This window comes from Canis aureus, chromosome 1 (assembly GCF_053574225.1).
Source record: "Canis aureus isolate CA01 chromosome 1, VMU_Caureus_v.1.0, whole genome shotgun sequence".
Lineage (NCBI taxonomy): Eukaryota > Metazoa > Chordata > Mammalia > Carnivora > Canidae > Canis > Canis aureus.
In genome coordinates, this window is record NC_135611.1 from 61,258,384 (window position 1) to 61,277,022 (window position 18,639).

Sequence of the window (18,639 nt, forward strand, 5' to 3'; positions counted from 1 at the left end):
ATGGCATTTTTGTCTCATGGAACTTACACTATAGGGCAGCAGACAGTAAACAAATACAAACTCAGTAAAGTACAATGCTGTTAGAGGAACCCATAGGAAGCAAGAGAGACAGAAGTAAAGGAAGAAGTATATTTTAGGGATGCCTGGGTGGCTCAGTGGTTGAGAGTCTGCCTTCAGCTCGGGGTGTGATCCCAGGGTTCCTGGACTGAGTCCCACATCGGGCTTCTGTATGGAGCCTGCTTGTCCCTCTGCCTGTGTCTCTGCCTCTCTCTCTCTCTTTCTCTGTCTCTCATAAATAAATAAATAAAATCTTAAAAAAAAAGAAGTATATTTTAGACATGTGGAGATAATTTCTCCGAAGAAGTAACATTCAGACTTAGCATAAAAGGTTAAGAAGGCACTACTTGGGTAAAGAGGAGGAGGTAGTACTATAGGAAAAGGAAATATCAAGAGCAAAGGCCCAGAGGCATAAACTATTATGTATTCTAAGATTCGAAAGAAGATCCCTAATCATATATCCCATAAAGGGTTTATATCTAGAACACATAAAGAACTCTTACAACTCAATAACAAAAAGACAAATAATTTATAAAATAGGCAAAGGATGTGAATAGTCATTTCTCCAAGGAAGACATATAACATGAAGAGACACTCAGCATTACTAATCATCAGGGAAATGCAAATCAAAACCACAATGAAGTAGCACTTCACACCCAGTAGGATGGCCAGATCATAACACATGATCATGATCATGATGATGTGGACAAACGAGAATCTTATAATACTGTTGGTGAAAAGGTAAAGTGATGCAGTTGCTTTAGAAAACAGTGAGCCAGTTCCTCAAACTATTACACACAGAATTACCATATAACTAAGCAATTCTACTTCCAGGTATATACTCTAGAGAAATAAAAACATATTCATGTAGAAATTTGTACATGTTTATAGCAGCATTATTTATAATAGCCAAAAGGTGGAAACAATCCAAGTGTCCATCAGCAGATAAATAAATTGTGGTATATGCACATAATGGAATATTATTTAATCATAAATAGGACTGAAGTACTTTCCTATGCTACAACATGAATGAACCTTAGAGATGAACCTTGAAAACATGCGAAGTTAAAAAGTCAGTCAAGAAATACTACACACTAACCTATTCCATTCATATGAAAAGTCCAAACTCGAGAAAGCTCTAGAGACAGAAAGTAGATTAGTGGTTGCTTAGGGCTGGTGAGGGAAGGGGGGGAAGAGGGAATAGTGGCTTTCTTTTTGAAGTGGTAAAAATGTTCTAAAGTTGTTTGTGGTGATGGCTGTGCATCTATTAATATACTTTAAAAAGATCACTGAATTGTACACTTTAAATGGATGAATTACATAGTATGTTAATTACATTTCAATAAAGTTTTTAACAAGACAAAACAGTAAGACCCACATGGTTAACAAAACAAAACAATAAGACCCACAGTACGTAGGACAATTAATAGAGAGCAAGGTCATGAAATAAAGTCAAGGGCAAGGGAGAGAAAAGAATCAGAAAGTGACACATCTATTTATACAGCTGGCTCACATTAGCTGTTCCTTTGTTTACTTCTTAGAAAGCCCAAAGGGGGTAAACTTTTCTTGTTTTGTTTTGTTTTTTGTTTTTTAAGGAAAGGTCTTTGAAGGGATATACAGGTAAAGAGTGGGGATGCAGGACTTGCAAGGAACATGCAGAAGTTCACTTCTATTAGGATTTGCTAATTTATTTGAGGCTCTCAATGAGTAGCCATTCAAATTTCTAAGATCAAAGAGAACCAATGCCATGTAGCCATGCTGCCAGTGGCCCTGGAGTCAGTGTTGTACTTGGAATACTAGAAACATACAAGCCCTGACACAAAAAACTTACTCTCTACTTTGAAGATACCAGCCCCCGCTGAGTGAATACAGATCCAAAGATTTCCTGATAAGGATAGGTATTGCACAGTAGTACAGTATATAGAATATGGATGTAATCTAGATTGCTGATTATTTTATAATTCAGTCTGAATAAACATTATAAAAGTAATTTAAAAATGAAATGAATACAGGATGCTAGAAAGGACAGAACATTTCTCACATTCAGATGTCTCCCTAATGCTTCCAATAACCAGAGCATGCTATTTAATCCCTCAAGCCATTTTTATTTCTCAGTATGAAAGGACTGGATTTCTGTTCCTCTTTAGAGAAAGAAGTCTTGTCCTGAACACACAAAAATGGAATGCAGTAGAGGAGACTGGCCAAGTAGGGGTGCAACAGTAACTCCTGGGAGATCTAAGTCTAGCACAGGAAACCAATCAGGTTTTGTTTATCTCATGATCTGTTTCATATACAAAAGACATTATGAGTCAATCTCCAGTAGTTCACTTTAGCAGCTCCTGATTGCACAAACCTGTACTGGCTTTAAACACAGTACAAATCTCCTTTCTCCTATTCCCCTTTCCTTTTTACCTGCTACACAGGTAATAGTAAGTTACTACATTCACAACCTTCTACCTATTTATTTAAACTCTAGAGTAACAGAAAGATGATATCCCAAGTCATTTCTACCACATGGAAGAGGATGTTTTCATGTGTCTAAGATTATTTATATATCACTTATATATACACAGATGCACATGTACGCATATATACACAACACGCTTATACATGTATAAACATAATTACATATATGTACACAAATAGATAATGTTAATCACTAGTTTTTACAAGGCTTTTACATTTTAGCATGATGACTCTAAAACAGTGCACAAAGAAAAATAACTGAACCAGATGATGTCTCAAGATTCTTATTTACAGATGAAGATAAATTATCTAATAGCTAAACACTAATGCCAATGAGCTAACAAGAGGCAATTTAACAGATGAAGAGATGCTAACTGTAGCAAGAAGAATAAATGTAGAAGCTAGGAGACAAATGAGAGGATGTCACCATGTGCACACAACCAGAGTGATTTTTTTCCCCACAACAATGAAATGATATCCCAAAATTTTGCAGTGCCAATGACAACTAAAATAACACCTATCAGAATCAATGAATCATTACTTTCAAATCAAAAAAGTAAATGGAAAGCTTAAACATAATGTGTTTAAAATTGTACAATGTTTCATTTATTGACCTGTATTTAACCAGAAACATACTTTTAATTTAGCTTTATACCTGTTATAAATGCATTTGGCTCCATTTTTCTCATTGAGTTCACAGAGATAGCTCTGTGATGTACATCCTGGCCTATCCACTGGTGCCTACATCATTTTCTCCTGCTTAACAAAAACCAGGACCCTATTATTAGGAGAAAGTATTAGGTACTGTTATTAAATTGAGAATAATGTCTCAAACACTTGCATTTTAGGGCAAACAGAAAGAGAACTGTCCAATATGGTGGGGAAATGTGGAATTAAATAAAAAGGTTTAAAATGGTACTGAAGTTAAAACACAGCATTGACAGGAATGAAGTCACAAATGTACTTGGCCCTGTTAGCTATGGGAAGCCACTGGAGGATTTCAGTGTGAGGAGTAATGTGATGCAATCCACATTTCAACAGCATTACTCTGATGGTTGTACTGAGAACACACTGACTACTTGGCAGATTACTGCAATAATACAGGTGAGAGATGAGGGCTGTAGTGCATGAGTGAAAGTGATTTCAGATAGGCAGAGTCGAGAGCATTTGCTGACAGGTTAGATGTGAGTATGAAGACAAAGAGAAGTCATAGAATGCTTTCAGTTTTATTGCCTAAAGAACTGGAAGCCAAAATTGCCATTTCTGAAATGAGTAGGAATACCAAAGGAATAGATTTTCAGGGAGTATGAGAAGTTTAGCTCAGACTTGTTAGGTTTGATGTGCTTATTAACCCTCCTGGCAGAGGTGCCAAGTAGGCAATTAGATATGAATGCAGAGTTCAGAGGAGAGGTAGGGGTTAAAGATATAAACCTGACAGCCAACAGCCTATTGGACTGTATTTTAGTCATAAGATGAGATGTTCTCAAGAGTAAGTAAAGCTAGAAAAACAGGCAACTAATAACTGAGCCCTGGGGCACTCCAAAGTTTAGAGGTTAGAGAAAAGTGAAAGATCAAACAAAGGAGACAAAAGAATTTTGCCAGAATAAACAGAAGGAAAATCACATCATGTATTTTCTAAAAGCCAAGTGAGAAAGTGTTTCAAAAGAAAGGGTAGGAGTGAACATGTTGAATGATAATGTTAAGTCTAGTAGGATGAGGACTGATCTACTCAGTGGATTTAATCACAGTGTAAATGGTAGAGGTGAGAGCCTAGCTAGCTCTGTGGGTTCAAGAGAGAATGGAAGGAGTTACTGGAACACCAAGATTAGACAACGCTTTCAAAGAATTTTGCCAAAAAAGGACAGAAGTGAAAGTAGGTTCAAAGGAAGATGTTTTAAATATGGAAGAATTAACAGTATTGCTTGTTAGTTCACAAAAAAGCTACAATGGAGACCTGCCCCCAACACCCCCAAAAAGCAGTAATAAAGGAAAAGGAGGAACTGTTAGAAGCAGTATATTTGAGAAGAGGACGGAAGGTAGTGCACGGCTGGAGAAGTTGGCCTTCCTAAGTAGCACTGGCAGCTTATTCATAGTAACAAAAACATGAAATGGGAATAGATGCAGCTGAGTAAGCTGGTGTTTATCAGCAACACATGGAAGCTGTTTCTGTTTCTATTTCCTTGGTAACCTGGAAAACAAAATTATCATCTGACAGGATGAATGGGGATGAGGTGAAGAAGGTTTGATGAGAGAGAAGAGGAGAGTGGGAGAATTCAGACGTGGGGACGCAGTACAGGACTGCCCGACAGTATGATGGACCCGCCTGACGTCAATAACCATCTGCAGTGATCTTCTGGGCGGGACAGAGATGCTATTATTACTCCTTTTCCTAAGCAGCTCTCAAGAGTAGAGCAAGGAGTAAAATTATATTCCTCTGAGTAATAATTCCTAGGAATTGATGATATATCCTTCCTTTTTAGGAAGTGTCCATTTAATCTTATTTTTCTTATTTCTGTCTGCCTTGTTTTATTTAAAAAGATAAGGATTATTTTTTAAGATTTTATTTATTTATTCATGAAAGACACAGAGAGAGAGGCAGAGACAGAGGCAGAGGGAAAAAGCAGGCTCCCTATGGGGAGCTGGATTGAAGACTCGATCCCAGGACTCCGGGATCACGAACTGAGCCACAAGCAGACACTCAACCACTGAGCTACCCAGGTGTCCCAGGGAATATTTTTTTAATCAAACTATTTTGAAGAATCAAATTACCAAATATGGCAGTCATATATAATAAAACTGATAATGAATTTGTTGTTCAAAAAATTAACATGTGTTTCCAAGTGAAACTTAGCAAAGAACAATGCTTTATTGTAACAAGGAAAAGATCAGGAAAAGGTACATCATTTTATTCCCAATGCCTAGTGAAGCACCTGATAATTAGCACTCGAGAAAAATGTTAAATAAAGGAATGAGGGGGCAAATAAATGATGAAACCTACAACAAGAATGACAAAATATAAAGGCATTAAGAACACTGAAAGTAGGATAGGAAAGCATGACAGTAACATATTGAGAAAGGTTTGGGTTCACTGCAAGAAGTGAGTCAGTGGGGTAAAGTATCCAAAACGATACTCTCTCAAGAGTTTCTTCTTGAAAAATACTTCCTATCTACTCACACATCTCTGAAAGCAATAGAATTGCAAGAGGAAAACAAAAGCAAAAATTTTAGTGCATCATAAAGACAAATATTAAAAACCTTAGGGACATCTGGGGGGCTTAACTGGTTGAGCATCTGCCTTCAGCGCAGGTCACAGTCCTGGGGGCCTGGCATCCATGCTGGGCTCCCTGCTCAGCAGGGAGTCTGCTTCTCCCTCCCCCTCTGTCCTTCCCACTCTCCCTCCCCCTGCTCATACTCTCTCTCAAATAAAATCTTAAAAAAAAAAAACTTTAAAAAGCTTCCTCATGTTCTTTCTCTTTCCCTAACCTCTAAGTAGATAGAAATAAAAAAACAAAGCACAATTTTTGTTTCTATGCAATTGTGAGAAATGTAATAAAAAATCTCAAACACTAGCTAGAAACAAAAACAACACATATCAATTGATGGCTGCTCTTAATTGTTTCAAAGCAAGAAAACGTAGGGAAAAGTAAAAGACAGATGCAGTCTCATACAGAAATATTTTTTCAACAATCACTCCATAAAATCTTAACTATATTAAATGAATCTTATACATGCTATTTTTTCCAGTGCAACCTTGATATTATTAAAGATTACCCTGATAGAAGCTTTAACTTCTCAAATTAATAAATAGTTTGATAATATATCTTCATATTTCATCTTAGAATTCCTTAATCTAAAAACTGTTCGCGGAATGCCTGGGTGGCTCAGCGGTTGAGTGTCTGCCTTTGGCTCAGGTCGCGATCCTATGGTCCTCGGACTGACTCCCACATCAGGCTCCTTGCAGGGAGCCTGCTTCTCCCTCTGCCTATGTCTCTGCCTCTCTGTGTCTCTCATGAATAAATAAATAAAAACTTTGAAATAAATAAATAAAAACTGTTTGCATTTTCATTGCTCTCACAATAAAGTCTTGAGCTACACTGCCCTTATGGCTAAATGTGGCTTACCACCAGTTATCTTACTTCTGGTCTCTCTTGTCCTCACATTCCAAATCCCAGACATCCTGAACTACTCACAGTTCTCTGAATATAATTTGCTCCTTTCAAGCTTCTGTTTTCCTTTATCAAAAATGCTCTTCTATTACCCAAAAAAACACCTATTTCAAGCCTTGCTTCAAACACCAACTTCCTTTGAAAGTGTCCTGCATGTATGCTACTAGCAGGCTACACATTTGTCTATTTAGTTCCTATCACACACTGCACTATCATACAGCTATCTAATTACTTGAATGTATTCTCCAAAAGTTTATAAACTCCTCTAAAGTAGATATCTGAACTTTTATTATTCATTATGTTTATATTTCAAGTCTTGAGGACACAGAACTTATGGATGGCATGCATACTAAAAAATATTACTCTGAATAAAATCCTATGTATCTAGAATTCATTAAAAATCATAATTCCTTTTTTAAACCAAAAAGGGTTCTGATAAGAATCATTCAGTATCATAACAAATAATTTAGTAAAAAATTTACAAACCAACAGGCATAAATGTATTCACATACATAAGCTGAATGAAAAATTGTACTAATTTCCCATAATAATACTTTATCTTTTTTCAAATTATAACCACAAAAGCACAAAAATAACATCGCAGTTTTTGGTAAATATCTCACCTTGTTTTAGATCAGCATTTCTTGTAACTTCTGACAGATAGCAGGTTGGTAAAGGATAGGATGAAAACATTGGCCAAGGATATGGATCATCACCCTAAAAAAGAAGACAAATGAGTTTAGGAAGTAAGATAAAATATTGAATTTTAAGGCTTTCTGAAATACTAATTTAAACTGGCTTTCAGGGACCCCTGGGTGGTTCAGTGGTTGAGTGTATGCCTTCAGCTCAACGCATGATCCCGGGGTCTGGGGATCCAGTTCCACACTGGGTTCTCTGTGAGAAGCCTCTACCTATGTCTCTGCGCCTCTCTCTGTGTCTCTCATGAATAAATAAATATTAAAAATCCTTTAAAAAATTAAAAAAAAATAAACTGGCTTTCATTTCATAGATACTAGAGTTGTAGCCTAACTAAAAGCTATTTGACAATTACAATTCAATTCTCTAAAGGATAATAACCAAAATGAAATGTAATAGAAATGACATTGCACAAGCCCTGAAGACAAATATATGGTAACTTGTTATAGTAACTAAGACTGATAATGATGGCCTTACTATCTTTTTCCATGAAAGGAAAATTATGGCTTCAAAAGAACCTGTATTTCCTATATCGAAATAGGAAACAAATTTAAAAAACCAAACTGTTTATCTTGCAGTGTCAATCATTTCTATCTCATCTTCCCCAAACTGATAGAGCAAAAATGTACTTAATAAAAAAAAAATTCCTTCAAGAGAAAGCCAAAGTCTACAAATACTGATGGAAGGAGAAATACTCAATATTGTTAATTAAACGCAAAAAAATATGTTCATCTAATAAAAATTGGGTATCACAAAAGACAAAGACATCCAAAATAAACATCACATCAAACAAAAAGGCAACTTTTAATGAAACAATAACCTACTCTGCAATACAAACTAGCACTCAGGAGCTCTCTGTCAGGAAGAATACTATTTTCATTTGAAAGTGTTTATTTGTATCCTATGGCTTTTCTAGTAACAAAGATTCTTCTTTACCCCACTTACCTTTTCTAGTACCCTTGGAGGCAAAATTCGTTCCATGGGCCCACCAATAAAATTTATTCTAACAAGAACGTGATTTCTTTCTACTGATAAGCCATCAATTATGAAATGCCTGAAAAACAGACATATCAATTTTGTCATCTAAATTGAATATGAATATAAATCTTAACTTAGATTCAGTACAGTATAAAGAAAAAAGAAAATTTTCTATAGAAAAATCTGGAAAATGATTAACAATGTATCACTTAAAAGGGCTAAATTCATTTTATCTTATAGCTTTCTTTGTCAGAAAACAAAGGACTGATAGAGATGTAACTGATATAAGATAAATATTAATAAAATAATATTTTGTCAAATATTACTACATTTAAAGAAATGGAATTAAGACCTACATTATTTCCGCAATGACTTTTTCACATTTTTAGTAAAGGTTCCCTTAGATTCTAGGCCTAGTACCTTAAATTCAAAATCTAAATGTTGCTTTTGAAGTAGATTCTATACTTCCTGCAGCTGTTAATACCATCCTTCTATATCAAATCAAGAGAATCCAGTAATATGCCTGGTCTTCTATATTTTTCCAAACCAGCTAGAATGGAAATATATATATATATATATATATATATATATATATATATATACATATATATATATATATGCACACACACACACACACAAAATATATATAGATTTATACATATAAATAATATTTACATGTTTATAATATTTATATATTTATATATTAAATATACAAAATATTTATATATTATATATTTATAATATATTTATAATATATATTTTGTTATTTAATTACAGACATGAAAATAATACCAGTTTTTGAATGTGTATTCAATGAATGTCAGCCAAATTGAGGCAATGACAAGTATAACAGAAAAAAAAATCAAGATATTACCATAACTTCATTTCGTAATAATCAGAATTTATGAATATGAACTGACATAATTAAGAGAATGAAGTAAAGATAAAGAGTAACTCTACAAGGGACATGAAATCAAACATTTTGTTTAATAAGTCATCTTACACATGCAGCCTGAATTTGAAGGTGATAAAACTTCATGGAACCATCAATAAAATCAGATCTTTAAGAAAAAGCTCAATTAAACAAAAACTTAGAAAGTAGTACTGTTCAAGCCCTCCCCATGACCATTTATCATAAAATTTCTAATGGTGACATTTATGTTAATTGCTTTTGACTTTGTTATTTAAATCTGGGGAAAAACATGAGACTATATGCACAAAATTACTGTCTTAACAGAGCATCTGTAAAAAAAGACTATTGTTACTAATATTGTGTCTTAATAGTTTTTTGTTTGTTGGTTTTACCTGTGGCTTTCAGAGGTTTCTAAGATATTTTCTTCTTGAGCATTTAGTAACATTTCAGATACTTGATACTGAGCCTCTAGCAGGAGAAGAGTGTCTAGATCACAGCACACCACACTTAATAACCTATATAAAAAGAGACAATAAAGCAGATTTTATAAAATATATCCTAAAAGTTTAAGAAACTTTCTTGGTGTCTCAAAAGAATACCTCCACATGGGAATACAAATTTTATGAAAAAGATCACAGTTTCTTCAAACACATTTGTAATCTTTTTGATTAGTTACAGACTTCAAAAGTTCTTCTCATTGGAACATTATTTAAAGATCAGGGGCATTTTCTAATCTAGTTTTTTAATTATCTAAATGTAGGAATAGTAAATTCTCAACTACTAATTTAGAAATTAGAGGACATTAGCAAATTCATAAAAACTGCAAACTGCCACCACTTGTATCAGCAATTAATTACATAAGGAATGACAGACTAATTTTTCTACCCATCCAGGAAATGTTCATTAGGTAAAATGTCAATGGCTAACTTTATAATTGCCAAATAAAGCTAATAACACCCAAACACACTGATCTATCTTTAAACATGCATGATTTCCACTTGTCTCTCGATAAAAGAGAGATAAGTGGAAATCATGCGGCTCCTGCTGCGATGCAAAAGCATGTACACTGCACAATCTATGAAATATTCTTGCCAAGAAAATTAAACCTGAAACTAGCCAGCAAGTTATTACACATTACACTATCAGCTTACAGGAAATACAAAAATCAGAAAAATATGATGAAAGATGACCACAAGGAGGAAAACAGTAACCACGCCCAGAATTTGGAAAATCCCACACATTGTTATATATTATTTTTTCAGGGAAAAATATGAAAAAGGGATAAGGTAACTTATAAATTAAAAGCAAAATATCAAGCAGATGTGAAGATTCTGTTCTGATTGTGATTTAAGCAAAACCTATAAAGTGCATTTTTTAGTCACATAGGAAAACATGGGATAGATACTGAATGAGATCAGGAAAATGGTGTTAATTTTGTTAAATATAACCATGGCAAAGTGGTTATGCTTTTTTTTAAATAAACAGGTCTTAAATGTTAGATATACATACCAAATTGTTCCTAGAAAATGGCATATCTGGAATTTGCTTTAAAGAACTTAAAAAATGTTTATGGGAGCAGGGGAGAGAGATAAAACAAGACTGGAAAATACTAATAACTGATGAAAGTAAGACAGGTACATGGAACTTCCATTATATTATTGCTCATTCTACTTCTCATGTTTAAAAATTCTATGATAAAAAAGTATATTAAAAAGGTAACATGAAGACAACATCAATTAGGTGGCTATGGTAGATTGAGTGGTTAGGGACAGTTTCTGTGAAAGGTGGTATTTGAGGAAACAAAAGTTCAAGAAGCAACCAGCCTTCTAATCATGTACTTCCTGATTTATCTTAGAGTTATATTCAAAGACGAGCACAAAGTCATATTTATAAGAACACTTATTGCAGACTGGTCATAAGAGCAAATAAAAAATCTTAAGAGTCCAATCATAGAACAGAGTTCAAATGTTTGAAGAGGATTTTATAGTGGTATACTATGCAGATATTCAACATAGCAACTATATATGTTTAGATAAAGAATTATCTCCAAGTTATGTTAAGTGAAAACAGAGCAGCACAAAGCAGTGTATATAGCAGTATCATTTGAATAAAAATGGAAAATCACTTGAATATACTCATAAATACATACTTGTTTTTTGTTTTGTTTGTTTTTAAAACATTTTATTTAATTATTTTGGGAGAGGGAGAGTGCACTCAGTGGGGTAAGGGACAGAGGGAGAGGGAGAAAAAGAGAATCTTAACCATGGAGCCCAGCATGGCCCTCGATCCCATGATCCCGAGTTCATGACCTGAGCCAAAATCAAAAGTCAGATGCTTAACCAAGTGTGCCACCCAGGCATACTAAATGTGTATTTGTTTTTACATAGAATCTCTCTACAAGGACAAAACAACTGGTAAGAATTGTTAGCTTTGGGGGTGAGGAGGAACATACTTCTGAGTATCTTTTATAGTTTTTGAACTTGGTGCAATTGCATGTTTTACCTATTCAGTGGCATCCATAAAGAGAAAAAATGTTTGACAGATGCCTTTAAGAGTCAAAAATGGTGAGAGGAGTGAAGATCATGGTGATCATGGTAGGAAGCCCTTATGCTTGCCTCATCCCTTGATGACAGCTAGATAATTGTCAAATCATTCTGAATACCCAGGAGATCAATCTGAGGACTGGGAGAACAAACTGCATAACCAGAGGGAGAAAAGAGGCCACATCATGGAAGGTAAGACGTATGATGATGTGATTCAGGGAAGAAAAGAATCTTGGGTGCTGCAGAGAGGAGGAAGCCCTGATCATGGAGAGATGAGAAAGAGAGAGAGAGAGAAAGAGAAAGCAGAACACAGGGGACTGCACAAGAAAGACACTTTCTCAAAAACACTGAGAAAATAAGAGGAGCTGATTATCATAAGTTTTATAAACAGCAGAGCTGAAAGTCTGAAGTTTTAGAAGTCCATACCACTCCCAGGGTAAGCCTGGTGGGCACAGCGTGCTCCTGTAGAGAAAAAGGGCAGAGGCCCTGGAGCTGACTGCATGCTCTGAGGATCCCCTGGATCATGCTGGGCGAGTTCCCCTTCTTGGAGTGCATTTGAGAGAGGCAGCACTGCCTCTCAAGGGACAAAAGAGCTGTGGGTGCCATTGAGCTGCCCCATTCATTAGCTTATGAGCAGAGATGACTACTGCAGGCAGCTAATCTGGATACTGGCTTTTTGCTACACTTTATCATAAACTCCAAACCCCTGCATGGTCCTATAACTGCTTTTCTGGAACAAACTAGTACTAGCCAGAGCTTGGTGAGACCTTCCTCCAAAGGATCTGCACCAGGTTCCTAAAATTTGTAGTTTTGAAACCTAGCTGCAAGCCTAAGATAAAACAAAGGAGCACTAGGCCACCAGGTAGGCAGAAGCCTTAGACACAGACAGGGTGAAGGCAGGGATTTCACGGAAGCCAGAAATACAAGAAAGGAAACTGTTTGCTCTTCTGTGAGGACCTCTTAAACTGTGGTAGGTGTGAACTCCCCTGTCCAGAAATGAGAGCGGGCTGACATCATTTTTCACCACTCGCATCAGCACAGACCTTCAGGGAGGGACAGAGCGCATACAGTGGAGGCTGGAGCAGCTTACACCACACCCTGCCCCTCTGTGCTCTCCACCTGTCTTTTTAATAGGGAAAATATGATTGAGAGAGCAGCAGCAGGTCCCTCCCCCAGAAGACCAGCTGCATGCTCTAGGTCTACTCATCAGAGTGCTACAAAGCTTCAGCTCTAGTGGAAATAGGCCCAGGAACAGGCTTTCCTAACACATAAAAGACAGAGACCTGGACAAAATGCCAAGATGGAGGAATTCATCCTAAAAGAGAAAACAAGAAGAGGTCACAGGCAGGGAGGCAATCAAAATAGATATAAGTAATATGTCTGAACCAGAATTTAAAACAAAATCATAAGGATACTAGCTGGCCTTGAGAAAAGCATAGAAAAAAAACAGAGAAACCCTTAGCACAAAGATAAATGACCCAAATACTAGTCAGTCAGAAATAAAAAATGCTAATACCAAGATGCAAAACAGATGGGATTTGTGATGACCACAGGGACAGAAGAAGGAGAAGAATGAATAAGTGATATAAAAAATAGAATTATGTAAAATAATAAACCTGAAGAGGGAAAGAAAAATTTGGATCACAAATTCATATTTAGGAAACTTAGTGACTCCATAAAATATAATAGCATTCGTATTATAAGAGTCCCAGAAGAGTAAGAGAGAGGAAAGGGGCCAGAAGGTTTATCTGAGCAAATCATAGCTGAAAACTTCCTAATCTGAGGAAAGAAAGAGACATCCAAATCAAGAACGCACAGAGAACTCCCATCGAAATAAACAGAAGCCTGCCAACACCAAGACATATCTTAGTAAAATTTGCAAAATACAGAGATAAGGAAAGAATACTGAAAGTTGTAAGGGGAACGAAATCCCCTAACCTACAAGGGAAGACAAATCAGGTTAGCAGCAGATCTATCCAAAGAAACTTGCAAAATACAGAGATAAGAAAAAAATCCTGAAAGTAGCAAGGCGAAAGAAATCCCCTAACCTACAAGGGAAGACAAATCAGATTAGCAGCAGATATATCCACAGAAACTTGGCAGACCAAAAGAGAGTGGCATGATATATTCAACATGCTAAATGGGAAAAATCTGCAGCAAAGAATACTTTATCCAGCAAGGATGCCATTCAGAATAGAAGGAGAAATAAAGAGTTTCCCAGACAAACAAAAACTAATGGAACTTTGTAAACACTAAACCAGCCATGCAAGAAATATTAAAGCAGACTCTTTGAGAGGGAAAGAAAAACCAAGAGCAACAAAGACCAGAAAGAAACAGGGAGAATCTCCAGAAATAACGACTTCACAGTCGTCCCTAAATGCGTATCTATGAATAATCACTCTGAATGTAAATGTAATAAATGCTCCAATCAAAAGACACAGGGTATCAGAATGGATAAAAACAAACAAACAAAAAAACCAGTACCCATCTGTATACGCCTCCAAGAGACTCCTTTTAGAGCTAATGACACCTCCAGATTGAAAGTGAGGGGATAGAAAACCATTTACCATGCTAATGGACATCAAAAGAGAGAATAGCCATACTTAAAATAGACAAAGTCACTTTTTAAACCAAGGACTGTAACAAGAGATGAAGACAGGCACTGTATCATAATAAAGGGGTCTGTCAAATAAGAAGATCTAACAATTACAAATATTTGTGCCCCCCAACTTGGGAGCACCCAAACATATAAATCAATTAATAACATTAATAAACTCACTGATACAATAATAGTAGAGAACTTTAACACCCCACTTACAGGAGTGGATAGATAATATAAGTAGAAAATCAACAAGGGAACAATGGCTTTGAATGACTCACTAGACCAGATGGACTTAACAGACCTATGCAAAACTTTTCATCCTAGAACAGCAGAATACACATTCTTTTCCAGTGCACATGGAACATTCTTCCTAATAGATCACATTCTGGGTCACAAATCAGGCCTTCTCAAGTATAAAAGGACTAAGATTATACCATGCATCTTTTCTGACCACAATTCTATAAAGCAACCACAGGAAAAAATTTGGAAAGACCAAAAATACACGAAGGTTAAAAAACATCCTACTAAAGAATGAATGGATTAACCAGGAAATTAAAGAAGAAATTAAAAATACATGAAAGCAAATGAAAATGAAAACATGACAGTCCAGAACTTTTGGGATGCAGCAAAGGTGGTCATAAGAGAGAAGTACATAGCAATATAAGTCTCACCTCTCTAAAATAAATAAATCTTTAAAAAAAAGAAAGAAAGAAAAGAATTCATCTCTCTTCTTCTCAAACTGTTCCAAAAGTAGAAATGGAAGGAAAACTTCCAAACTCATTCTATGAGGACAGCATTACCCTGATTCTAAAATCAGACAAAGACCCCACTAAAACGGACAATTATAAGCCAATATTCCTGATGAACATGGGTGCAAAAATTCTCAACAAGATACGAGAAAATTGAATCTAACAGTACATTAAAAGGACTATTCACCACGATCAAGAGGGATTTATTCTTGAACTGTAGGCTGATTCAATATTCACAAATCAGTGTGATACACCACATTAATAAAAGAAAAGGTAAGAACTACATGATATATTCAAAGGATGCAGAAAAAGCATCTGACAAAATACATAATCTATTCTTGATAAAAATCCTCACAAAACAGGTTTAGAGGGAACATACTTCAACATCATAAAGCCTATTTATAAAACACCCACAGCTAGTATCATCCTCAATGGGGAAAAATGGAGAGCTTTTCCTCTGCCGTCAGGAACAAGATAAGGATGTCCACTCTTACCACTGTTATTCAACGTAGAATTGGAAGTCCTAACTTCAACAATCACATAAGAAAAGGAATATACAAAGGAATATTACTCAACTATCTAAAAGAATGAAATCTTGTCATTTGCAACATTGTGGATGGACCTAGAGTGTATTATGTGCTAAGCAAAGTAAGTCAGAGAAAGATAAATACTGTATGATATCATTCATATGTAGAATTTAAGAAACAAAACAGATGAACACAAGGTAAGGGGGGAAAAAAGATGGAAGCAAATCACAGCCTCTTAAACTATAGAGAACAAACTGACAGTTGATGGAGGGGAGGTGGGCAGGGGATGGCCTAAATGGATTATGGGCATTAAGGAGCACACTTATTATGTTGAGAACTGGGTGTTATCTTAAGTGATGAATTAAATTCTACTCCCGAAACCAACATTGTACTATATATGTTAACTAACTAGATTTTAAATTAAAATTTGGATTAAAAAAGAATCAAATATGGTAATTCAATGTCAATCCCTAGGTATCTGGCAAAATAACTAAATATATATAAAACTAAGGGAAAAATCTGTCATCAATTTAGAGAAATGGTCCATACTTAGTTTATAAAACTAAAAACAATTTTTGCTAGATAAAATACAATAAAACCAAAAGACTCAGAGTTCTTTGAAGATTACAGTGTTAATTTGCCATTTCCCCTTTCTTATCCTAGAAATGACTTCATGGATTGAGGGGAAAAGAAAATAGCATAACCGAAAAATTTTTAGCCATAAAATAAGTTGAAGGCAGTCAAGTGTAGCAAAAATAGAACAAACACTGATAGGGGAGGGGTAGAAATTGAGAAAAAAATGTCATGGCTGCCCATGACAATAAAACACAACAAAATACCACCACCACCACCTCCCCAAAGAATAAACTCCTAAGTAAAAAGAACAAATTTCTCAAATTTCTCAAAATTGAGACACAGAATGTAGAGGAAAAACTTTTTGGTCTGTTTGCAACAGTGGAAAAGGCAGCAGAAGTATCCCTGGTCCTACTATGTTTCTTAGTAGGAAGAGGAAATGTGGAACAAGGAGTCAGACAGGCAATAATTCATTATTGGTTATAGAGATAATTTTTGATAGCAAAACTGACTACCTCCATAGTCAGATGGGTGGGACAGCACAAAAAAAGGGTCACACACACACACAACTCAGGCCTATAGAAAAATTCCAGCTAACAGGAAACATGATCCTGTTTTCTCTTCAACAAGAGCCTCCTACAAACAGTTGATAATGAAGAGATTAACATCTCTTCAAATACCATGGGATATGTACAAAGGTGCTCCAAGAAAAAGGAGGAAAATAACAGGATGAACAGGTGCTAAATACAAATACACACAAATACACACACAAACAGTTGCCATTAAACACTTGAAAACTATGACCAAATAATTTTCCATGAATTAAGTTGTATCAATGTATCAAAATACATTGTACTACTTATAGAATGTTATGTCAAAAATATTTAATAAAAGCAATGGTCTCCAATAAGCTCTTCACAAAGTAGAGCTGTACAAGCTCAGGGGAAAAAAAGGAGAAAAAAAAAAACAATTTAAAACATCAACTGGCAAAGCTAAGGAAAAAAAAAAGAATAAAACTGTTATAAAAATTAAAGCACAATTGGAAGCAGAAAAAAAAAGCAGACTTAAAAAACACAAGGTATTGAGGACTGAATAGGAGTATGGAAAATATAATGGAAATAATTTAAATTGTCAATTTCTTGATGAGGAAACAGAACTAGCAGGACACACCTTAATGATATTAGTCAAGAGATTCTGTGAGAAAAGAAGCCATGAACCTAAGTATATAAAGTACGACATGTCCCAGGGTAAACTGCACCAGAATAGTCAACACCGAGACAAAGCCTAATCAAGCTATTAATTAGATTTAAATTAAAAGAATCAGTGGGGTATCCAGGAAAAAAAAAGATCAAATCACTAAGTGTGTGTCGGGTGGGGGTGAGGTTAAGTTGGTTTCAGACTCTCCACAACACCATTCAATACCAGCAAAACAATGGAATAACTACTAGGAAGAGGTTTAACATCAGAACACATTACAAAGCTGCAGTAATCTTTAAAGTGTAGTAATGATATGTGAAGAAAGAAAAGAAAAGAAAGAAAAGAAAGGAAAAGAAAAGAAAAGAAAAGAGAGAGTGAGAGAGAAAGAAAGAAAGAAAGAAAGAAAGAAAGAAAGAAAGAAAGAAAGAAAGAAAGAAAGAAAGAAAGAAAATCCAGACATAGACTCAGTTATCTAGAGGGATTTTTAATTACATCAAGAACTGACAAAATATCCTGAATATATGGAGCCAACGAAGAAAGATGTCAAGGATGACTTTATATAGATATTTTGTTAGAAAAATAGGAAGGATCAACTAAGTAAAAAGGCTTTAAGTTATGAAGGTGTAGGGAGACCTAGTGGTCTTTCTGCTTTCTCTAGGCTACTTATCAGTGAATAGGAGGTGAAACTGACCCTCAGCGTCCTCTGGTTTATGCTCAAAAGAAGGAGTCTATAAGATCTAGAGTACAATGAGATGGTCCAAGGTGAACTGGAGCAACTCTGAAAACAAATCTATGCCAGACTGGATTCTCCTCATTAGAGAATGAGTAAACAGAAACTTTAACAAATCATGTACGACTTTTAAGATCTTACAAGTAATAGGAATAATGTAAAGCTTAGCAAATTTGGTCCTGCAATAAATTAAAAAACAGCAGACTGTGACCAAGTACAGTTCATTCCAGGAAGAATAGTTTAATATTAAAACATCTCCTGATGTAATTCATAACATCAGTATGTAATAGAAAAGAACCATATAATCATCAGATCAGATGCTTAAAAGTTACTTAAGATTCAACATCCACTCTCTATCCCCTGCCCTCAAAGAAATTCTAAGTAAATTAAAGAAAGGTTACTTCTTTAATTTGATTTTAAAAACAAATTTATCTCCGTGCAA

General features: G+C 35.3%; 1 protein-coding gene and 1 long non-coding RNA gene across 9 annotated transcripts in view; one reads left to right on the forward strand and one right to left on the reverse strand.

Annotated features, from left to right (window-relative positions):
• The window catches only part of LOC144316055 (uncharacterized), a 117,159-nt gene extending 107,588 nt beyond the window's left edge, over positions 1 to 9,571 (forward strand). The window contains exon 9 of one of the 2 annotated variants that reach the window (XR_013381856.1): positions 9,141 to 9,568. This is a non-coding gene — a long non-coding RNA (uncharacterized LOC144316055). Of the gene's footprint in view, positions 1 to 9,140 lie in introns of both variants that reach the window. The other variant, XR_013381857.1, reaches the window with a different exon arrangement.
• The window catches only part of TBC1D32 (TBC1 domain family member 32), a 211,104-nt gene that overhangs the window by 71,954 nt on the left and 120,511 nt on the right, over positions 1 to 18,639 (reverse strand). For all 7 annotated transcript variants that reach the window (XR_013381762.1, XR_013381757.1, XM_077901391.1 and 4 more), the window contains 3 exons: positions 9,669 to 9,791; positions 8,331 to 8,439; positions 7,313 to 7,406 (listed from right to left, as the gene is read on the reverse strand). Coding sequence is in view for 5 of the 7 variants with exons in the window: in XM_077901391.1 (XP_077757517.1) it covers positions 7,313 to 7,406; positions 8,331 to 8,439; positions 9,669 to 9,791 (326 nt within the window). In the remaining 2 variants the exon portion in view is untranslated. The remainder of the gene's footprint in view (positions 1 to 7,312; positions 7,407 to 8,330; positions 8,440 to 9,668; positions 9,792 to 18,639) is intronic.